The sequence below is a fragment of the Tursiops truncatus genome, chromosome 11, assembly GCF_011762595.2.
Source record: "Tursiops truncatus isolate mTurTru1 chromosome 11, mTurTru1.mat.Y, whole genome shotgun sequence".
Lineage (NCBI taxonomy): Eukaryota > Metazoa > Chordata > Mammalia > Artiodactyla > Delphinidae > Tursiops > Tursiops truncatus.
Window position 1 is genome coordinate 100,177,757 of NC_047044.1, and position 24,379 is coordinate 100,202,135.

Sequence of the window (24,379 nt, forward strand, 5' to 3'; positions counted from 1 at the left end):
CACTCATCCCATTCATCAGATATTTATTGGGCACTAACCCATGTGCAGAGCACAGGGAAATACAGTAGCAGTGAACAAAACAGAAATCCATGCCCTCTAGGAGACAAAGCACTTGCTTCAGGATCCCTGCAGGTAATGCAACAATTTTATTCAAAGTACAAAAGAAAACTGCACCAATGTTTAATCAAGGGAGTGATCTAGTATAGCTTTTAAAACTTACTCTGGCTGTGTTGAGAATAAATGGGGGAGGGAGAATTACGAGTGAACAAGGAAGTCTAAAGAACTTAACAACTGTAGGTTGGGTGAGTGGTGACTTGAAATGGCTATTGTACATTATATCACTCGTGTGTCAAGAAAGGCAGAAAGAATTGAGAGCTGGCAACACTGGGGTATCCATAGGTTTTATTATTATTGGATTATTGTCCATCTTTTAAAAAAGCGGGTTTTCATCAATTCCAAGGCTCATAGCTTTTCCCATCTCAACAGTATGAAATTGAGTTAACAAGTCTTATCCTTGATGGCATCTTAAAATCTCTGTCATCAAGGCCGCAGTCCTGCTCTATTTGTTTGCCTGTGTACTCACAAACAGTTAACAGCTGCTCATTTTAGTCAATGTTGTGAGCATTTTTGCTATTTCTCATGTTAACTTTAGCTGTTGTTCATTATGTCTTCAGTAATATTATGCTGTGAATCAGCATTGAAACAAACAGTTATTGGTATGGAGAAAGTTATAAAACAGTTCAAAATGATATATGATTAAACTTTATGGTTAAATAAGTAAAAAAGGGTCTTGCAATCAGTATAAAATAAAAATTCTGAATGATAGAAGCTTGGGTCATGGTTTATTTGGAGGCATTTCCTTCTTTTCTTTCCAGCACATTAAACAGTGGTTTGCCTTACAATCAGTGGCATCTTAGATTTGATGAAATACGGTAACATTAAAATGGCATTCATATCCAGGAACATCTGTGATTAGTTTTCCATTTTGTTTATGAACATGATTCTGTAGCTAGCGGGTAAATAATTCCCCCAAATAAAAGCCAAAGAAGAGAAACAAAAATTAAATTAAGCATTGTATTTTCTGTTTGTACTGAAATTACATTGTTACGTGACTTATTGTTAGATTTTGTATTGTTTACTGGAGTGCCTTTCCTTTGATGGATAGAAGCGTGAAGACATCTATTGGACACATACTGAACTACAGTCAAGACGTGGTTAGTGCCTGGGGCCAAGCGTATGGAGTTTTAACAGGCTTTACAGGTGATTCTGTGATACACCAAACTTTGGTTCTCAGTCTGTTGGCAGAACATACCTGAATTGGCTATGGAATTTTTGGATCGGCTATCCATATGCATACCAAGCATTGTCTGTAGGCTGAATAAATATTTCAGTTCTATATGTGCTCCTGTTTTTTTGAAATGTAGATCCTATTGTGATGAATAAAATACTAATTTGTTGGGCATTCCCTAGCGGTCCAGTCCTTAGGACTCTGCGCTTCCATTGCAGGGGCCATGGGTTCGATTCCTGATCGGGGAACTAAGATCCGCATGATGCACGACACGGCCAAAAAAAAAAAAGAAATTAAAATACTAATTTGTTTTAAAACATTTACACGTATGTTAATTTTTGTCTCTATAATAGTTCAGTCAACAAACCTTGTTTAGTACAACTGCTCTCATGATAAGATTTGCAGCAGTGTTTGAGGTTTAAAAGCCCTACTCTTTAACTAGGTTCTAGGCTAGGAATTCTGGCTCTGACATGTCTGAGGAATGCCTATCTGTATCCTTGGCAGTTGTAAGGTAAAAGCAGAGGAGGTTAGAGGGAAAAAAAGAGAAATAAACATATATAGAAAAAAAATAGAAACCTTGGACAACAGAGTAGGAAGAATTAAAAAAGAAAAAGCATCCCTAGTTAGTTTGCCCTTTCCTAGTGATTTTGGAAAGTGTGAACAGTTGCATTGCATAACTTGGAAGTGTGAACAGTTGCATCGCATAACTTGATTCAGGTTATCCTTCCTCATCTTTTTTTTGGTGTGTCATTTGTACCTCATTTCCATTTTGACAGGAAGATATGTTTTCTCAGAAGCAGGCCGTTACTTGAGATGGTAAAGGGTCAAAGTGCAGTGCTGTCTTACAACGGCGGAGTTGAGGTACAGGAAGAGTAGAGAGGGTTCCTTCTTCACTTCTCCGTGTGGAGTACAGGAAAGCCAGAACTTGTGTGGAGGATTGAAATCTGCTGGAGGGACGTCTACCCTTGAACCAAGGGTGTGCTGGAGGCTAAAACCTGAAACTTGAAAGAAAGAAATCTCAGACATAAGTACTACTTGTCAGTCACAAATGCTCCTTTCTCTCAGCTGTGTAAGTGAATGTTGACTTACTTTTAAAAAGAAAGAAACTACTAACAACGGATAAATTTTGTTCCTAACTTGTTTTTCTTTCTCTAGTCATTATTCTTTAGTAAGTCAGTGAGAGGAACGGAACACATTTTCTGCCGTGTACCACAGTTGGCAGTATAACAAGATCCAGATAATTCTGCCTGTACTTTACTTTAATTTCTGTGCAGTGCAAATTTTCAGGCTAAAAAGAGGGAAATAAAGCAAGCACTAGCACATTCGACTTCTCACATTTGTCTGAATGGTACATTCTCTTTTATTCCCAGAGTCCTCTCCCTTTATTAACAGTGCAGGAGTCAGAGGCTCGATGTGCTCTCTGGGAAAGGGGAGTTGGTCAGCCCACTGACTGCGGGATGTGTTCATAATGAGCTTTAATGCGCAGGCCTTTGAATGGAAATCTGTTACGACTGATAGGTTTTACAAGATCTTAACGGGAACGCTTTATGCCTGCGAATGGTTTAAAGTGCACCCTAGTTCCTTAGCAGAGGAGGATTTTTTTTTTATTCAAATGGATTTCTTTCCTTATATATTGCTGATATGCTTGCTAGAGTTTAAAATGAAATTGTAATAGTTTCACTGTAAAGCATTTGGAAATTTCCCTAATTTGGAAGTAGGTAATGGGAAAGGCGTCAGATGAAATTAGTTCGGGGTCTGAATTGTGAGATATTTCAGAGAAATGCAGTTTTAGTATTTCAAGTAGTTGCAGAAATATTAAGTGAAGAATGTGAAGTGTAGGATAGAGGATTTTATTGAGAGGTGATGATTATTTACAGTTAGCAGGATTCATTTTATTTTTGTTACATTTTAAAGTTTGCAGTCATTTATTAAACATATTATTAAATATCTGTGTGCCCAATTTGTCACCTGTTTACAGTGTAGGGAGTAGATTCAGTGTGGACAAACTAGAGGCTAGGGGGTTAACTGATGAATTTGTTGTTTTAATGCAGGTGAGAGGTGATTATCGCCTGAACTAATGTGTTCAGATTTTGTCCTGGATTAATGTGTTCTGCATTTTACTGTCTTAATGAAGTGTTTTATCTTGCAGGGGTTAATTGTGGATTAACTCGATCCTTAAGGAGACTTGCTTTTCCACTCTGTTGGCTCTAGTCTTGGTAGCCTCCCCTCCAGGGCTAGACTGTCTCTACTCCTAAGATGTGGCCTTCCTGGTGTCTCTGCTCAGTGCCTCTGATGTTCTCTCCACTCTGGCTCTCTGGAGCTTGAATTCTTCCCAGCCCCATGTGAGTTCAGGTAGTTGCTCGACTCGTAGCTCTCTGGTAGTTGTTCTGTCCCCAGTAGTTGTTCTTTGACACTGTGGAGTCTTTCCCTGTACATGCAGGCTTAGTATTTGGTCAAAGACTCCAGGGACCCCTGTCAGGTCAGCCGCTGCTGCTTTTCTGGCTAGCGTCTTCCTCTGTGTCGTTCTGCTCCGCACATTTCTACTGTCTTTGGGACTCTCACCCACTGATCTGTCTTCTGAGCTCTGCGGGACTGCTGTTTTCCGTTTGGTCTTCCTCTCCCTGCGTCACATTGGATAGCAAGTCCGGACCATAACCTTGTTAGTTTCTCTTCTCTCAAGGATCATAGTCCTGTGCTGCTTGTTTTCCAGTGTCTGAAAACAGTTGCTTTTTGCATTTTTGTCTAATTTTAACATAGTTATGACAGGAGGGCTAGTCTTCTGTCTGTTACGATCAGATTGTGTTGACCTGGTAGAGGGTGAGAAGTAAATAGGAAACTCGTTGAAGGATTGAAAACAGACTATTGCCATGATTTGTTGATGCCTTATCTAGAGTACACCATTGCTTTCTTTAAAATGGACAGAGGAAATGAAAGGAAACTTAACTCGAGGCTGTTGTAGTAATCTAGGCTTAAACTAGACTGGAAGTGGAATGAAATGATAAATTCAAGGACTCTTTTGAAGCTGGAACAATTAGGACCTGCTGTAGAAGGTGGTAGGAAGTGAAGGTGTGTGAGGAATGAAAGGAGACACTGCTGTTTGGCTTGAACCACCGGCAGGGCAATGCCGTTTAAGGAGATGGGCAGGACTCATCAATCTTCAGAGGAGGGGCTAGGTTAAAGAGGAGAAAATCACGAGTTTTGTTTTGAATGAAATACGTTTGAGTGACCTAGTAAACATCTATATACATGTCAGATGGGCAGAGCAAGGGCAGGGCTAGAGTTTCACCAGCACTGTTCAGATGGGAAGTCTCCATCTGTATTCTCTGCCATCACTAGGGGCTGTACCGGGGTACTCTGGTACTGGCTGACTCAGAGACATCGACAGAATCTGACAAGAAGATAGCCTGAGGAGGTCTGGTGACTTCAGGGGGATCCTTGAAGACCCCAACTGTGATATTCTACCATCTCCTCCTTTCCTTTCTGATCCTGAATGCACTGACATTTGGATTGAAAAAAATAGCTATGTTTTTCTGCTATTTGCTACAGGTAGGCTGTTTAGGAAACTTGTTCAGCAGTCTTACCTTCTTTTTCTTTCTGATCGTAGCCCCTCTAGAGAGAGATTTCCATCGTAGGTAGCCCGGTGGTTGTTGCTCTGGGGGAGGATGCTATGCAAAGGAGGTCGTCAACACAAATGCTTTCAGTTGTTTTGTGCAGTGTGGACTGTGGCTACTTTGATTTCTCCTTTTTCTTTTTTTTTAAAATAAATTTATTTATTTTTTGGCTCTGTTGGGTCTTTGTTGCTGTGCGCGGGCTTTCTCCAGTTACGGTGAGCAGGGGCTACTCTTCATTGCGGTGCACGGGCTTCTCATTGCGGTGGCCTCTCTTGTTGCGGAGCACAGGCTCTAGGCGCACGGGCTTCAGTAGTTGTGGCTCATGGGCTGTAGAGTGCAGGCTCAGTAGTTGTGGTGCACGGGCTTAGTTGCTCTGCGGCATGTGGGATCTTCCCGGACCAGGGCTCGAACCCGTGTCCCCTGCATCGGCAGGCAGATTCCTAACCACTGCGCCACCAGGGAAGTCCTGATTTCTCCTTTTAAAAAGGGACTATTTCTAATCCCCTTTTTGGATTGTTTGGAGTTCTGATAATATGTCTCAGAGTCCTGTGGAAGAGTGACACACAACATGGGGATGTGCCGGAGCTTCACCTCTTGTGGTGGCTGGGGTCTGTGTGACTTACCGTGTATAACCAGGTGTGCAGAGATGGGGACCCTCCTGTGCCCCTTAGCCTGAATGCAGTCTGTGTGCTCCCTGGTCCACAGGGAAAGGTCAGGAAGACAGAAAGTGGATCAGAGTATCTTACAAGGCCAGGGTAGTCATCTTTGCATGTAACTACTACTCACTTGCCTCTCCACTCTCCTGTTGAAAAAATGAGAGTGAAAAGGAGGACACTTACTCTCTTTTTTGCTTCTCTTGTATAGGAGATGCATCGGAGATTTGAGAATGCCCCCGATTCTGCCAAAACTAAAGCTCTGCAAACTGTTATCGAAATGAAGGTAAGTGAGAACTTCCTAAGGAATCTTATGTGTCATTTCACTCTTTCAAGTGATCACACTTTCATGTGTGAGTTTAAGAAAGTGGTATGTAATAATAGTTCACTCGTTTTGTAGGCTGAGAAGGAATAGTAAGACTTAATGAAAACGACACATTAAATGAACTTCAGTTTCGTTTCCTCCAGCATTTCTTGGAGTCAGCTGTTCTCAAAGCTTTTGATATCAGGGCCCCTTATTCTCTTAAAATGACTCATTTCATTTGTTTTTAAGAAAATGTCTGCCAAATACCAAGTTTGTGCGTCAGTTCTTCTCTCGAGTAAGAATAGGGTTCCGTGAAAAAAGTACCTGATTCAGCTTGCAGCTCACAGAGCACCCAGTGCTGTCCTGGGAGCAGCATCACACCCAGGACGCAGCAGCCGGGCCTCCCCTTCCTGTTTCATCACACAGAATGGTACAAAGATACATACTCAAGGGTTGAGCATATGAAAAGTCACCAGGGACATTCCTAAGTGAGCCAGTGTTTTAAAAATGTTCTTTCTTATTTTTCTTTTTTGTCTGAGAGCGCTGACACTGAAGAATACACTGACCGCTAGTATGGTTTGACGCTGTTGTCCAGAGGCAACGAATGCTTTTGCCTGTCCTTTATACCTTTAGTGCATGTGTCAACACAGTGGAAAAGGCACATAAAGTCGTAGTATTATTATGAAAATAGTTTTGCCTTCTCAAAAGGGCTAGGAGGCACCCCCAGGTTTTCACGGACTATACTTTGAAAGTCTCTGCTTTAGGTTACTGAGTAGTTAGAAATCTTTAGGCTGAACGTTATGGTGATTGGTGACTAAGCACTCGCCTTCTATGTTAAATTCCCTGGATTCAAAATCTGGCTTTATTTAACCAGTTGTATGACATAGAACAAGTAACCTAACCTCGCCATGCCTTAATTTCTTTATTGATAAATGGCGATAACAATAGTACCTATCCCATGGGTTCTTTTGTGGTTTAAATTAGTTAAAACAAGTAAAACACTTTAAACAGGACCTGGCACATAGTAAACATTCAGTCAGTGTTAGCTGCTATGCTATTATTATTTTTATTAAAAACATATTCTTTCTTGCAAGAGCTAGAAGACTCTTACAGATAGGGACCCCTCCCTCTACCCCTCCTTCACTCTCTGTCTCTTTTTTTAACTTCTTTGTATCCCCTGAAAAGTTTGACACAGTGTTTTGCATCATGCGCCTTCATTTAATGTTTGTTGATGTGACAAGAATCTTTAGTTTTTGGTATATAAATAGTTTTATGAAAATAGATGCTTCTCAAGTACAGTTATCAGAATGGTTCTCTTAATTTAGATGATTTCCTCTTAAAACTATGTTTTTATTGTTGTATACATCTTTATTCTCACTGGGGAAAGGGTTTACTAAACAAATAGCAAATTAGTGGATTCTGGGTTCTTTATAGTTAGACAATTCATAGTCTTGAACGTAATCTTGTAAACAGCCTCTAGAAAGGTTTAATTACATGTTCACATTTCCCACAAGTTTATTTGTACATGTTATTTCCTGATCCCTGTTGGAACCTAAAAACACACGAGTGTACCTATGTTCACAGAATTATTTTGCTTGCCTTTTGATGGCATAGGGAAGTGTACTGGTTTTAACTGGCAGTAGATCTATTTTAAGTTGTGTTAACCTCCAGCCATTCTGCTAAGAAGCAAGAGACTGAGATTCTGGTGGCCCAGTGGGGTCAGGTGGATGTTATGTTGAAATTGCAGATGAAGTAGCTGAGATGCTGAGAGTGTGGCATGAGCTTGAGAGGATCATGAAGGTCTAGACTGGTCTTTGGGGGAAATGGGAAAGGAGGTGATGGTGGACCATAAAAGAGCCCAGCTGTCTTCAAGGTGACGTAACATTCTTTTCTCTCTCCTCCTCCTCTCCCTCCTCCTTTCTCCCACTTTCTTCCCTCTGCTTCCTTCTCCCTTCTCTAACTTTTTCTTTTCCCTTTAGCAGTGGAGGAGCAGGGAGGAATTACTGGACTGCTCTAGGGTTAGAGTTTTGCTGGGTAGATACAGCAGTATTACTGGGATGCAAGTGAATTGAGGGTGGAGGTGAAGGAGTAGTTGGGATGATCCGTCCAGGAATGTAGCCTGGATAGGAAGGAAGAGAATTCAGAATGGATGGACAGGTTGGGAGAAAACGTAGAAGTTAGGGAGGTGGAGGACTCAGTGAGATGCAAGAGCAGCAGTTAATGTGAGTGACAGTGTGTCAGGCCTGGGAGGAGAGTCCTGGGTGATGTGGTCTTGTAAACTGGATAGCTAAAATGGACCGGAGGATGCGGGCGTTGGAGTTACGGACGTCAAGGAAGTCGGACATTGAAATCCTAGGATTATGGCAAGAGTGGCATTTGAAGGAGAGATCTATTGTCAGCCGGGTGCTGAAGACTTCTTCAGTGGGCGGGAGTGGCGGGGGAGCCCCTAGATGGCAGCTGTGCGGAGGGAGAGTGAAGAGGAGTGTGAGCTTTAAATGGGAGCAGCGGGCTTCCCTGGTGGCGCAGTGGTTGAGAGTCCGCCTGCCGATGCAGGGGACACGGGTTCGTGCCCCGGTCCGGCAAGATCCCACATGCTGCGGAGCGGCTGGGCCCCTGAGCCGTGGCCGCTGAGCCTGCACGTCCGGAGCCTGTGCTCTGCAACGGGAGAGGCCACAGCAGTGGGAGGCTCGTGTACCGCAAAATAAATAAATAAATGGGAGCAGCATCGAGGAACCTGGAGGTGCCCACACTTCTCCCTGCCACTCTGTGATGCTGGGGAATTAGTGGACTTCTCTGGAGAGCGTTCGGGGAAATGCTATCCTTTGGGAAAGCCTGGGTTTACTTAGAGCAGGGAGACAACTTTTGAAAAAAAAGTTGAGGATTTGGGAAATTTAACAAGGAGCAGAGGATTTCAGTGGAATCAGTGGGGTTGGTTGATTAATGATGGGAGACCCAGGGCTGGGCAAGTATAGAGTAGTAAGATGATAAAAACTTTATTTATTTAGTTATTATACATTCTAGGAGTAAGAAACCTCCTTGGAAAGGGCTGTCCTCAAATAAACACAGCCTGAGTACTGGTCGGTGCTACAACTAGTCCAACATATCAGGCATTAATTTTCCGGCCTCATCCCAGAAAGTAGCCTGGAAGGTTCTTTTTCTGCCTCATGGTGTTCAGAGCTGCAGTTATGGTCCCTTTTTAGGTGCAGATTTTATGGTGCGTGATTTGATAGTGAGTGTCTGATTTGGTCGAGAGCTGCCTCTCTGTCTGTGCTGGGATTTTCAGATAGTGCATTTGAAGTCGTTTATTTATGCTTTATGGGCCAGGATAGTTTTAAACGAGTAAATCAAAATCCTGGTTTAGGTTTAGAACGTTTCTGATTGTGTTAATTTAATATGTTTAATTTTGAACTAAATGTAAGTTGCATTTGAATAGATTTGTAAAAGAAAATTTTTGTTGTGTTATTTTTAAAGGTAATGCAATGCAAGTCAGAGGAGTACAGCCCTCGCTTCTCCCCCCAAACCTAAAACTAGCTGGTTGTAATTGTCTCATGATAAGTCCTTTAACTCTTACCGGCACACTCTCAGATAGCAAGGAAAGTCAGTCAAGGCAGGCTTGAGGTAAAGTGAAAAGAGGAAGTCAGTCTCAAAATTTCTTCCTAAAGGAATGGTTTCTATAAAATTCCAAATAACATAAAGCTATACTGCATTTATGCTCTTTGAGGTCTTTACTTCTTAGGTGAATAAGCATATGCAGCTATAAAGTATCTATTCTGTGTAGGGGTTTTTCTGTAATTGATGACATCTAAAGTAATCTGGGGATAAACTAGATACTGTGACAGACAAAACCAAGAAAATGAGTGTAGATGGTTGTTGTACTAGGAGGTGATATTCGTGGTGATGCTGATTTATAAGGACAGTGATGTTTCTTTTTAGAAATCATTATGAGATACTTCACATGCATGGTGAAGTATAGCGAATAAGTAAGATTACTAATGCAGTAAGTAACCTCCCCTTATCTGCAGGGGATAGGTTCCACCACCCTCAGTGGACTGAAACCACAGGTGGTACCGAACCCTATATATACTGTGTTTTTTCCTATACATACCTATGATTAATTTTATAAATTAGGCACAGTGTGTAAGGGATTAACAACAGTAATTAATAGTAAAATAGAACAGTTATAACAGTATGCTGTAATGGAAGTTATGTGAATAGGTCTCATTCTCTCTCTCTCTCAGTATCTTACTGCACAAATCTAATGCCTTCTTCATCTAAACTAAGCACTTGTCATGCACTGTAGTCGTAACTTTTGCAGTTTGAGGTGCAACAGCAAAACTGGCACAACTTTCTTTTTCCTTCATCCCAATTTCACTCCTGGAAGATTCGTTCTTACTGTAGATCATAGCAACCTCAGCATATGATTTTTTCTCTTAGTGAGAACTTCCACCTTTTCACTTAAAAGAAGCACCTTACAGCTTCTCTTTGTCAAAACTGAATTGCCAGCATCACTACTCTTGTGCTTTGGGGACGGTATTAAATAAAATATTGTCACATAAAAACGGTCACTTGAACACAAGCACTGTGATGCCAGGACTGTCCATCTGATAACCGAGGTGGCTGCTGTGAGTGACTAACGGGCAGGGGTACACTGGACAAAGGGATGATTCACGTTCCGGTGGGACAGAATGGGATGGTGTGAGATTTCATCATATTGATTGGAACAGCGGTGCACAGTTTAAAACTTCTGAATTGTTTTTTTCTGGAATTTTCCATTTGATATTTTCTGACCGCAGTTGACCTCAGGTAACTGAAACCACAGAGAGCAGAACCACGGAAAGTAAAACTGTGGATAAGTCGGGACCACTGTGTGATAAAATGTAACTGTTAGCATAATTATTCATCCCTTTGTTTTTCTACAGTGGGAGGTTATCAGATCTTTATTATTGTAGATAGGGTTATACGAATTATTGTGTAAGTCTTTGAAACCTTCTTACTCTTTTCCCCACTCCTTTGGGAGCATAAGTAAGCCTTTTAGAGGTCATCAAGTAAAACGATAAAATATTATAGCTAGAAAAGGTTTTACTGTTAATATTACAAATGTTTTCACTAGAAGTTCGTTGACCATAAAGTACTAAGAAACTTTAACTAGTTTTCCATTGCTTCTACTTCTTCAGTTAATACTCTCAACTTTAATCAAAAGGGTGCAGAGGAAAGGCTAGAGGAAAAAATCATAGTATAGATCTCAGTCCTCCTCCTCTCCACCATATGGCCATGAAGGATATATTTTAGAAGCAAGGCACCAGTTGCAATATTTCTACATATTTGTTTATCTTTATTAAATTTCACATCTGTAAAGACAGGCTTGTGCGACCTCTCTGACTTTTTGCGAATACTTTAATGTCTAAATCTTCCTTTGTCCTCAGGATTCAAAAATTTCCTCTATGGAGCGTGGGCTCCGAGACTTGGAAGAGGAGATTCAGATGCTGAAATCGAACGGGGCTTTGAGTACTGAAGAACGAGAGGAAGAAATGAAGCAAATGGAAGTCTATCGGAGCCATTCTAAATTTATGAAAAACAAGGTAATGGTGTGTGATACTGTAACTTTTAAATGGGGTTTGAAAAATTGATGCATGTTCCTACTTCCGTAGTGATGGACTTCATGCTGTTTTATCAGGCTTCAGGGAAGAATACTTGTACCGTAATTCTTTCAGATAGAACTTTCCAGAATTAAAGTCAATTACTGATGTTGCATGGTTATTTCAAATTTCACTTAAAAGAAAAATTACTTGTGTGAGGCTAAGTGTGTATTATCACGGTTTAACATTTCATGTCTACCAGTACTTCTGAGGCGATTAGTAGGATTACATCCAGATGAGTTTTTCTCACTCTATGAAACATCATGTTCTTGATGTCTTGTGAACAAATTTAGAAGTGAAATTCAGCCTAAGAGACTGAATCCACCTCCCCTTTTTTTTCCTGAAATGGCTTAAATAAAACCGTGTTTTCCCTTCAAACACAGTTCCCTAAAGGAAACCCCTTTGTGCTCTCCCTTGGAGAAGACCCATGTGTATCAGGTTTATTGTTTCCCACGTGCACTTGGGGTGTATGTACAGTAGGATAAGCATTGCTGAGACATATCAGTCTGTATTATAACCTCAGTCACAGTATTCCTTCCTTAGAGCCAAAGGCATTTATTTTGTTTCTATAAACTATTTTAGGTAAATTGGAGGATTTAGTTTATTACAGTTATCAGTTTATCAGGTCTGTGGTGTTTTAAAGATCATAATTTCAATTGTAAAATATTAGCTAGAAAGTAAGTGTTCCTTCCCCTCCCCCTGCCCCCCATATCCCAATTGTGTTAGTTCCCTAATTTCTCAGAAGTGAAAACTGTTCCTTTAATGATGCAGTTTCTGGCTTCTTTCTGTGATACCCATACCTGCATATAAGTCAGTAGAATATTCCTCTATTATTTTAAGAATCTGTTATCAATGACTATGGCCAATTTCATGTAACTTTTAGAACTTAAAACTTCACATATCCAACTTTCTGTTAGTTTTGACTTATCATTCTAACTTGAGAACAAAATAAAATATTGTCTCTGCTTCCCATTTGCTGATTAGCACATTTCAGTCCATTACCCTATGGGAATAGTGAGCCCATCTAGGGTCCTTTGAAGAGGAAATTAGGGGAACAGATTTGATTGTGTTATATGAGTTATTGTTATTTCCAGTTACTGCTCTGGCTCAAAAGCAGATAATAAAAAGACCTAAGTTGACACATGAGTGAAAAAGAATAACAATGTCGTGACAGGTAGAGCAACTGAAGGAGGAGCTAAATTCGAAAGAGGCTCAAGGGGAGGAGCTGAAAAAGAGAGCGGCTGGTCTTCAGGCCGAGGTCTTTGCCGTAAGATTTACCCTTTGCGTGCAGTGGCCCCACAGTGGGGCCCTGCTGCTCTGGCTCTGGGTGCTCACACTTTCACTCTGTGGTCGGCAGCTTTGCCCGGTACTAGCACTAACCAGCCTGCTCTGCTCTTTAACCGACTCCTGTTCACCCGTTTGACCCACGTGCCGCCCTGTGTGCAGCGAGCCCTCACGTGCTCTGGAAGCCCTGTCCCTGGTTTTTTACTGTTGCTTTGCCACTGTGTGGATGGTGCTTCAAAGCTGTTTTTTCTCGACTCCTTTCCTGTTACCAGAAGCTTGTTGATTTATGTGAATGGTCTCTTTTCTCTTCTTAGGTACAAAGAATGTGCAGATGTTCTAGGTCCATCACCCAGGGTTTATTTCAATCTGATTTCTTGAGTGAAGTGCTTTACCTTCATATGTAGGCATCATCTTTAAGTCCCCGATAGGTGATTTTGCAACAAATTTTACTTTCTTTGGAACGAACAGATGTATTGAAGTGATTAGCTCATTTAGTTATCTAGTAAATTAGAAGTAGCATGAAACTTAAAGTCTCTAAATCTATTCAGTAGCTCAATCATCTGTCTAGAGAACTTGAAATTCCATTTCAAACTGTGATAAAATGATTATAATAAAATAGCTAACACTTGAGTACTTATTACAAGCATTTTATAACCTACTAAGGTAGGTATATTCTCAACCCAATTTATGTATAAGGAAGCTGAGGTAACACAGTGGTGCTCAGGAAACACAGTTAGTAAGAGGCAGAGTTTGAGTTTTACACAAGCCATTTGGTTCCAGAACCTGTGCTGGTAAGCTCTGCACTCCACTGCCCTATACTAGGCTGTGCACACATTTGTCTCACAAGTGTCAGGAAAATAACTGCTTCTGAAAATTACGGTAGGATAAGACTGGAATGCAGCATTAAAAGAAAAAAAAAAACCACTTGTGCTAATTTAGTGTTTGCTATTTATGGACCATTTTATAGTATAGATAGAAAAGTGAGATATTCTGTCTAAAAGGGTCCAGTTTGGTTTGTTGTAACCATGTATTGTCTAGAGGAGAAGTTGATCTATAACTTTTTTTTCCTCAGCTAGTATTATTAATTTATTTTTGTGTCGAACAACAGGCTGAACATTCTATACATTTTTTTGGTTTAATCTGTATGCGATACAGCGGCACTGGTTTGCTTTCTCCATCTTACTGATTAGGAAACCAAGGCTTAGAGAGGTAGTTACCCAAGAAGACACACTCATTCGTTCTCACGTGGGATTGACTGCAAAAGCCTTATGCGCCTAACTTTTTTTTTTTTTTTTTTTTTTTGCGTTACGCAGGCCTCTCACTGTTGTGGCCTCTCCCATTGCGGAGCACAGGCTCCGGACGCGCAGGCTCAGTGGCCATGGCTCACGGGCCCAGCCGCTCCACGGCATACGGGATCTTCCCAGACCGGGGCACGAACCCGCGTCCCCTGCATCAGCAGGTGGACTCTCAACCACTGCGCCACCAGGGAAGCCCTATGCTGCTAACTTTTAAGGGAAATTTGTGCTTCTAAACTCTTCTATTTAGGATATTTTCTTCAGTTTTCTCAGTCTTTATGGTCAGTATAGCATTATTTCAGGATTATTTAGTAATGCAGATGATGAGGAAACTGAGATTTTATAGTTATTTTTGATCACATGGTCCAGAGGTAGCTGGAAATTTGAGTAATCTTTAAGCCATAGTTCTTTAGCTGATGAGGTGAGAACATTTTGAACGTTTCTCCTGACTATTTATTCATACCACAAGTGCGTTTTTAGTGCATTCTGTTTGTTAGGGGTGGGACGTTGGTAAAGGGATGTCATGAAAGATGCTACACCATTACAGTATGTGGCAGCTCCTGGGTACATATCTGTGTTACAGGATGGAAGTAGCTGCTGTTTACAGCTATCTTGCACTGACGTCCTTACCAGCTGCAAGTATTTTGCATACAGTGAGCACACAAAAATGTTTGTTGAATGAATGAATATTATATTTGCAAGTAGAGATTTCATGCATATGAGAAAAATGCTTGTCTTCCTGCTGAAACAGAACAGTAAATTATAAGTTTATTTTTAGTGCTCCTTAAAAGTAATGTTAATTACAGTAAAATTTATTTCATACTTTCTCATGGGAAATTATTCACAAAAACTTTGTCCCTTATGCCTAAGATTATTACAGTCAAAATACTTTAGATACATTCAACTTCTTAAAAAGTATTTTTTGTTTCATCAGTGATACTGAGATTACTGACTTCTTGTCAAATTTATACTTCCAAGAGTCTATATTTTAGTGTATAGCTAGCTACCTTGCTTAGGCAGTAGATATAATATAAAAACAGATATGATTTCTGTTAATTTGGCTTACATTTAGAATAAAAGAGTAAGGGCTCCCCTGGTGGCGCAGTGGTTGAGAGTCCGCCTGCCGATGCAGGGGACACGGGTTCGTGCCCCGGTCCGGGAAGATCCCACATGCCGCGGAGTGGCTGGGCCCGTGAGCCATGGCCGCTGAGCCTGCGCGTCCAGAGCCTGTGCTCCGCAACGGGAGAGGCCACAACGATGAGGCCCGCGTACCGAAAAAAAAAAAAGAAGAAGAAAAGAGTAAAAATTCTTAGAAACAGTAGAAATATAAAGGAGATGTTTGATGTTAAACGTTTTCTAAGTTAAGATGAGAAAAATTTATGGGAGAGTGAGCGGCACCTATCGATTTATGGATTGCTCTGTCAGAGTAATTCAAATCTGATTACACATGTAGATTCTTACAGAATGAGATTTTATGCGTTCTTTATTTAGGTTATATACTTTTATCCATTTAGTTGATATGACATGTTGTAGGTAATATAACTTTGTAGGTGGAATCTTTTTTTTAGGTCAGTACCCCTAACTCCTCAAAATTACATAATTTTTAGAAAGCACATGTTTATAACGCCTTATAACACTAAAGTGGCTTTTTAAGAAGGACTTTATGTACACTTTCATTTGAGAATGAAAAAAAACAATGAAAAAATAAATGTGCAGCTTTTGAGTTTAAATAGCAATAGTAGGAAGTTTCTTTTTTCTTTCTGTATTCCATCTACACTAATCCTGCTGTATGATTTGAAGTTTCTTATGACTTAATAAGATGAAAACTGCTTTAGTCATGTTCAGATGCTTACTACTGTCTCATAGTCATCTAAGTGAATTGGGATTTTTCTTCTTCCATTCCTTTTCTAACGGATTTCAAAAGTTTAGGGGAGACAATAAATGAAAACTGGAAATTTTGCTATTAGTTGAATAAGCTTTGTTTTTTTGGGGGGGGGGTCAGCTAAGATTACATGATGCAAAAAGATGAATTGTGTCCTGTCATAACGTTAATGCTGTATATCTTGACGTGGATCTGTCAAAGACCCAGATCAGAGGTGGTGGTTTTATTTCTTTTTTCCTTATACTGCTTTTTCTTCTTCTCTAGATTGGTCAGGTGAAGCAGGAGCTGTCCAGAAAGGACACAGAACTACTAGCCCTACAGACAAAGCTAGAAACACTCACCAACCAGTTCTCAGACAGCAAGCAACACATTGAAGTGCTGAAGGAGTCCTTGACTGCTAAGGAGCAGAGGGCTGCCATCCTGCAGACCGAGGTAAAAGGAGTTGTGGGATTTGCACGGAGCCCATTCCTTGGCACCTTTTCTCGTGTATTACCTGTGCACTTCTTGTTGTGTTGAGATACGGGAGCTATGAATAATATTATGATGGATTCTTTAGCGATGTGGTCAGTTATAGTACTAAACTATAGCCATCTTGTTTCTATTGTTCTTGTGTCTAACAAATTAAACCAGTGCAGTTAATATATGTTTTTGATACTTCAGACTTTGACTAAGTCTGTGCTTCTAAGTAGACTTTAAACTAATGATATGAAATGAAAAGATAGTTGTAAAAGCATTTGTCCTCACCCGTGGTAAATCTTTCAGTCATGAATGGGAGTGAGCTTGGTCAGCCTGTGTTGGGTTATTAAGTGTCCTTAATTTTTGGTATTATGAATAGCTTTAAGTAAGCAAACTGTGGAATCTAGAAATGTTTGAGATAAATCTTGTTTTGAACTGCAGATTATTAGACACGTGCCTTCATGTCCTGTTTGAAAATAAAGTTAGCATTTTTAGAAATATTAGAAGATTATCTAGTCTGCCAGCCTTGATTAGAGGTAGGAACACACTAAATAATTCCAGACAGATGAGAATCTATCATATTTGCAATGAGAAGGAATTGATGATGCTATTTGGATTTGCTGTCTTAAGGAAAATATTTTCTAAAGATCTCAGTGAAATAGAGAATTTAGGTAGGAATAGGTAAGCAGTTCTGCTGTATAGAAGAAAAATAAAGCATATAGTATGGATTAATTTTTTCTTTTCTTTTAAAGAACAAGATAATAGGTAAATAAAGGCATAGTGTAATGAAAAAAGGAATGGGTAGTAAAAAGAATGCATAAAAACATCTCAGACCCAGAAGTTCAGAATCTTCAAGCGAGGAGGAATGGGAAAATGACCAAAATGTTTCATATAGTATTTTATTTTTTTACAGTTTGGGATTTTGTTGAAAATGAGAGATTTGGATGATATATTTATAATTTTCCTTACAAATTATACTTTTTCTATTTTGATCACGTTTCATCTTATCGTGATACCTCAGAGGGCTATTTTGGGATAAATAAGGCTCTGGCCTCACAGTTACCGAGTGAACTTCAGTTTTACCACTTGCTACCAGGTGCAGGGTCCTGGGCACATTACTTAAGTTCATTGCGCCTTGTTTTACATCTGTAAGATGAAGAGGAGTTCCTGCCTCATTAGGTTGTTAGCATTAAACGAATTTATTCACTCCTAGTGCCTGGCACATAGTAAGGTCTTTGTCAGTTATTGGCATCATTCTAATTCTTGTAATACTATCAGCTAATACATGTAAACTGTTAAAACAGTAAGAGATTCTTACTGCTTTTCTTTTCATTGGCATAAATTTTATGTAGAAGGTCTGCTATTTAATATTTTTATCAAGCTAAATTAAGGTTTATTCAGGGAGTTGCAAATATAAAATTATCTGAAGAATGTTACCTGCAAATGTATTAACTTGTGGCTTTACTAGAGTTTCTCACATCGGTGCCTGGTGTGCATGCAGTACTACAAAAGGGTCAAAAGAGGGCACCAGTGTTTTGGAGGTGAGCCCGTTGCCAAGTTTGCTGCTGTGATAGTTTTGGATGGAGGTGGCAGGTGTGGGAACCAGGGGACCAGGCAGTTGGTTAATGATAATGCAAACACTTAAAAGCTTGTCACAGTCTAATAGATGACTTCTTCCCCTTGGCAATCCATCCTTCTCTTTGTACCACCCTCTGAAATAGTGTTCTTATTAGCTAGGTCTCACACAGATGGGCTTGTGATTGGTTTCTTGTACCACAGAGAACAAAGACTGTATTTGTGGTCATTCTTGGATGGTTTTTATATTTGTTTTTAGGACTAACTGAGTTTCAGTAATTACCCTTGTAAGTTTTTAGGACAACTGCTCCAATATAAGGGTCTCATTCTAAAAGATAACAGTAGGAAAGCTAACTTCCTTTGAATTGGGGGTGACTCTATGAATGTTATGTGCCTGTCTATCAGGATCTGCTTTTTCTTCTTAAATTACTCTGGGGACACTTGGCAAGGCTCACTTTCTCCAAAGCAGCTTTCTCCTGTTGGATCCCATAAAAGACAGTTCGAACCAGCTCTCTGAAAGTTCTCACCTTTTTCTATAATTGCTATATTTCTGTTCCTATAATTGCTCTTTTTTTAAAAAAATAAATTTATTTTATTTATTTATTTTTGGCTGCATTAGGTCTTCGTTGCTGCGCGCGGGCCTTCTCTAGTTGGCGGCGAGCGGAGGCTACTCTTTGTTGTGGTGCACGGGCTTCTCACTGCAGTGGCTTCTCTTGTTTCAGAGCACAGGCTCTAGGCTTGCAGGCTTCAGTAGTTGTGGCACGTGGGCTCATTAGTTGTGGCTCACAGGCTCTAGAATGCAGGCTCAGTAGTTGTGGCACACGGGCTTAGTTGCTCCGCGGCGTGTGGGATCTTCCCGGACCAGGGCTTGATCCTGTGTCCCCTGCATTGGCAGGCGGATTCTTAACCACTGCGCCACCAGGGAAGCCCCCTATAATTGCTCTTAATTGGTCTCATCCTCCTCTCTGAAGCTACCCTAGACTTTCATCCAGCTCTCAAATCACTAAATTAAGCACATATGAAAAAGAACATGGATTCAGGAGTTTTTTTTTTTTTTTTAATTTTAAAATTCTTTAAGGAAAAACAGGATGTGGGAAAAGGCCTGTTTTTTTTCCTGTTCAGGGTCCATGGTATGAGGTCCTTTCGTGTTGGGCAGTATACAGTATCTATGGAATTGCTCCTGTTTTATGAACATCTCCTTTAATCTGTTGACCTTCACAGAGGTAGTCTGGATTTAGTAGCACTGTGGTCAAAGCATGGGCTTTGGAGTCAGACCTAGGCTTGAAATAGCCTTCTACATTTATTAGTTATGTGACCTTGGATGAGTTATTTTACCTCTGTAATCCTCCATTTTCTCATCTGTCACTGAGAATAATAATAATACCAACTTCCTAAGGTTAGAATAGATGTTTAATGTGGCTAGAATAGAGTTTTTAATTATGAAGTTCTTATCTGAATTTGGAGGTGAATATTAAATATCAATGGGTTTAAAATACCGCCACTGGTTTTTTTAGATGACAACTTTGTAGCCCCCCTCCCTTTGTACAGATAAACTGTGCACTGTTGAATGACACATCTCTGCCTGTGGCCTTTTGCAAGTTTCTCTGAGCTCTTCAACCTTTTGTTGGAATGTCAAACAGAACTCAGTGCAGTTTGTTGAAATAGCCTTTTAAAAAAGTCTGCTTGTGTACACTCTCAGTCTCATGACCCAACGCCCTTCATTCGTCCTCCTTTCTGGATGGGAACAGTGGGAGATGTGTTGATAGGAAATTATACTTAGTGATCTTGGGCAAGTCACTTAGTTTTGGCTTTGATTTCCTCAGTTTTAAAATTAGGAGTAGTTTAGATTATTTAATTTTTTAAAAATTTATGGGGACTTCCCTGGTGGCGCAGTGGTTAAGAATCCGCCTGCCAAATCAGGGGACACAGGTTCGAGCCCTGGTCTAGGAAGATCCCACATGCCGCAGAGCAGCTAGACCCGTGCGCCACAGCTACTGAGCCTGTGCTCTAGAGCCTGCGAGCCACAGCTACTGAGCCCATGTGCCACAACTACTGAAGCCCGTGCGCCTAGAGCCCATGCTTTGCAACAAGAGAAGCCACCGCAATGAGAAGCCCGCGTACCGCAACTAAGAGTAACCCCAGCTCACCACAACTAAAAAAAGCCCACACGCAGCAACGAAGACCCAACACAGCCAAATAAATAAATACATAAATTTTTAAAAAAATTTATGAAATACAGGAAAAATGCAGAAAATAATATAATAGACAGTACTCAGATTTAACTTACATTTATGTTTGACCACATTAGGTGATCTTTAAAGGTCCTTAAAAAGGAAAGATTTTTTTTAAAAAAACTCATTCTAAACTAGATATTCAGTGAAAGCAGAAACTTTTGTTAGAATCTCAGGTTTTTAGAACTGGTTGGGGCTAGGAACAGGCTAGGAATAAATATTCGGAAGCTGTCATTATGGGGGTAGTGGCTAAAGCCTTAGGGATGAATTGGTTTCTCCAGAGGAAGGTTGTATAGAGTGAGATGTAAAGAGGGGGAAATGACAGAGGATCCAGTGAAGAAAACTGAAGAGGTGTGGTCAGAGAGTTAGAAAGGCAGTGAGTCATATAATTGCAAAAGAGGAATTATAGGAAACATGCCATTGTTACTGGCATGCAGTTACTAGTGCTAATGTGCTCTTAGGTAGATCTGTTTATTGATGTAAAACAAAAGAAGGTTAAGGTGGGTTGAGATAACGAATACTTTTGTGATCAGAGGTAAAAGGCCAAAACAGCAATGTAGCCATTTTTCTGTTCATGTCATTGGTAGAGAAAGTCTTGTGGAGGAAAAACCTTCTGATTTTGTTGAAGTTGGCATAACCTGTTTGCCACAGACCTTGGTGCTTGGCAAGCTGGTTAGATGCTGTGCCTCCAGCTCAGTTGATGTGAATAAACAAAGTCTTATTCCTCCTGCCAAGAATGGTGTTAGGGTGATGACTGTGTGTCCTACTAGTCTCTGAGGGGTTTTCCTGAATACGTTTTTTGTGGTTTGCAAAATACGGACCTCACACAAAATTATACTCTGAATTTAGTTCACACCAAACCAAAAGATCAGTGTAGAATTCAGAGCAGTTAATCTAGTAGTAGCAAAGTGGTTTTTGTGGTTATTTTTATCTCAGATCTCCAGACCAGCCCATTTAAATTCTGCATTGCATGAAAAAGCAGACCAAGAAAAAGTGTACACAGGTGATTTGAATTGAAAAGATCACTTAGTAGGGCTTCCCTGGTGGCGCAGTGGTTAAGAATCCGCCTGCCGATGCAGGGGACACGGGTTCGATCCCTGGTCCGGGAAGATCCCACATGCCGCGGAGCAACAAAGTCCGTGCACCACAACTACTGAGCCTGCGCTCTAGAGCTCGCGAGCCACAGCTCCTGAGCCTGTGTGCCACAACTGCTGAATCCCGTGCGCCTGGAGCCCATGCTCTGCAACAAGAGAAGCCACTACAATGAAAAGCCCGCACACTGCAACGAAGAGCAGCCCCTGCTCGCCGTAACTAGAGAAAGCCCATGCACAACAGTGAAGACCCAACACAGCCAAAAATAAAAATAAATAAAATAAATTAAAAAATTAAAAAGCTAGTATAAATATGCCTCTATTTTCCTTAGTAGTATTTTTACTAAGAACCATTTCAGGCACTTAAAATATAGGTAAAATACTGAAACATTTTAATATGGTAAATGACGTGTAGGAGTTTTTAATTTTAACGTAGTTGGCCTTACCAGTATTTTTTCTTTATGATGTATCCTTTCTGGGTCTTAAAAAAAAAAAAAAAATCCTTCCATGCTGCCCTGTCTTAAAAGATACTTAAAAAGTATCTTTCTTTCTAAAAGTTTTAAAGATTTGCGTTTTATATATAAAGCTTTGATTCATCGAGAATTCATTTTTGTGTATGATGTGAGTCAGGGTTCTTCCCTCCTCCCTCAGCATGGGTAGCCAGTTGTCTAAAAACAGTTTATCGGATACTCTGTCCTTTCCTCACTGGTTACAGTGTCACCTCTGTTTATACGTGTATGGGTCACTACATGGTGTGAGTGTGTGTGTCTGGGCTCGCATTTCTGTGGCAAACGTCTGTTGGTTTATTCCTGTTCTAATACCGTGCTTTCTAATTTTGCTGACTTTAAAAAATCAAATTTATTGACATCCAATAAACTGCATATATTCAAAATGTACAATTTGGTAAGTTTTGACACACACCTCTGAAACCAATGGCACAGTCAAGATAAAGAACACTGTCCCCAGAGTTTTCTTGTACCTCTTTGTAACCCCTTTCTTCTGCCTCTCCCTGATATTCTTCACTCCTGCCCACTTCCTCCCTCATATCCAGGCAACCCTTGGTCTGCTTTCTGTTACTGAAATTAGTTTGCATTTTGTAGAATTTTACATATATGAAATCTTACAGAATTAGTGGTTAAGAGCTTAGGATCTGAAGACAGACCATTTAATCTTAAATCCATGCTCTATCACTTATTTTTAGCTTTGAGATCTTCGGTCTGCTTTCTTCTCAAAGTACCAGTTTTGCCGGTTACCATGGGAAATTGAAATTTTCCACAGGGAAAATACAAGGGAAGGAAATACGATGCTTGAGAATAGAATTCTGAGGACTTCTGATATACTGTGTATGTGGTTGGCAAGCATATGCATGACCACGTGCAGGAAGGTTCAGAAGTCTGAGGGTAGAATGAAGAAAACTGTTTAATACAGAAGTAACGGTTTGTAAAAATAAACATGACTGGAAAAAAAAAGATGATGTGAGGCTGTATTTGAAATGATTGTTCAGGCTGGGAGAAAAACAAAACCAGAATGGAGGTGAATAACAAAAAGTTAGGGATGATAGATCAGAGGTTATACTTTGGACAAAGAGTAGATTTAGTAGGCATAGAAGAAAGGAAAGAACCGTGTTTCAGAAATAAGATTTTCAGAGTTTGAAAGTTCTTAGGTGGACCTTTCCAGAACGTAATAAGGTTTACCCTGTATCATTAATTAAAGTAGAATAGAGGAAAATTAGAGGTGCAAGAATGTTTATTGAGGGGGCAGTGGAACTTGTGCTGACGAAGTATAAATGGGACCTGAAAAGACGGCTTCCCCAATTTCTGGCTTGGTGAGACTGGTGGCATTGAAGTGGTTGAGAGAAATACAGTTTAGCAGAATGAAATGTTGTTTATTTACATGTTTTTCCTCTCCAGCATGGTCCAACGTAATCTGTAAGTACATGATGGCTTATCTATATCGGTCTCAAATGAGACTGGTCTCCTAGGAAATTTTCCACAATACTTAGTGAGCAGTAAGTGCCACTGAACATACAGTACTGGTTCTCAGATACCTTATTGTTTTGATATAATATAGTTTCAATATGTTATTGATGTAATAATACAGTTATGATATAATGTAATAATAATATTTCCTGATGCTTTGGTATTCTCTCTGTGAGTCATTACCCATATTACCTATTTTTTAAATTAATTAATTAATTAATTGTTGGGCTGCGTTGGGTCTTTGTTGCTGCACGTGGGCTTTCTCTAGTTGTGGCGAGCGGGGGCTACTTTGTTGTGGTGCACAGGCTTCTTATTGCAGTGGCTTCTCGTTGCGGACCACGGGCTCTAGGCACACAGGCTTCAGTAGTTGTGGCACACAGGCTCAGTAGCTGTGGCTTGCAGGCTCTAGAGCGCAGGCTCAGTAGTTGTGGCACACGGGCTTAGTTGCTCTGCGGCATGTGGGAATTTCCTGGACCAGGGCTCGAGCCCATGTCCCCTGCATTGGCAGGCGGATTCTTAACCACTGTGCCACCAGGGAAGTCTGACCTATTTTTTCTTTGTGGGTTATTCTACATTCAGACAGGAAAAATAATATAGTACAAGTTCAAGTTTAAAGATATTTTGTAGAAACATACTTGTTATCTTAGATGTGCGCTGTCAGTGTGGTAGCCACCAGCCACACGTGGCTGTTGAGCACTTGAAACATGGCAAGTCCAAATTGAGATGTGACACAAGTGTCAACTACAGTATGCATTGGGCTTTGAAGACTTAGTACAAAACAAATGTAAAATAGCTTATTAATAGTTTTTTATATAGACTATAGGTTTGAAATGACAATAATGTGTATATATATTAGATTAAGTAAAATATATTATTAAAATTAATTTTACCTCTTCCTTTATCACTTTTTAATATGGCTGCTAGAAAATTAAAAATTTCACAAGTGGCTTGCATGTATGACTCATGTTATATTTTTGTTGAACAGAAAGAAACCCACCTCCCTGTTTTTCTGTAATCAAATGTGTAACTATTTGCTGAATTATAAATCCTTAGTGGGAAAGCAAAAAAACAAAAGAATTTGGTGTGTGAGTATG

At 40.1% G+C, this 24,379-nt stretch overlaps 1 protein-coding gene across 12 annotated transcripts in view; it reads left to right on the forward strand.

The window, feature by feature from the left end:
• ERC1 (ELKS/RAB6-interacting/CAST family member 1) overlaps nucleotides 1–24,379 on the forward strand; it is a 390,663-nt gene that overhangs the window by 89,952 nt on the left and 276,332 nt on the right. For 6 of the 12 annotated variants that reach the window (XM_073789251.1, XM_019925892.3, XM_073789253.1 and 3 more), the window contains exons 4-7: nucleotides 5,764–5,838; nucleotides 11,280–11,435; nucleotides 12,667–12,759; nucleotides 16,218–16,385. In XM_073789251.1, the coding sequence (XP_073645352.1) occupies nucleotides 5,764–5,838; nucleotides 11,280–11,435; nucleotides 12,667–12,759; nucleotides 16,218–16,385 (492 nt within the window). The remainder of the gene's footprint in view (nucleotides 1–5,763; nucleotides 5,839–11,279; nucleotides 11,436–12,666; nucleotides 12,760–16,217; nucleotides 16,386–24,379) is intronic. The other 6 variants (XM_073789255.1, XM_019925893.3, XM_073789249.1 and 3 more) reach the window with 2 other exon arrangements.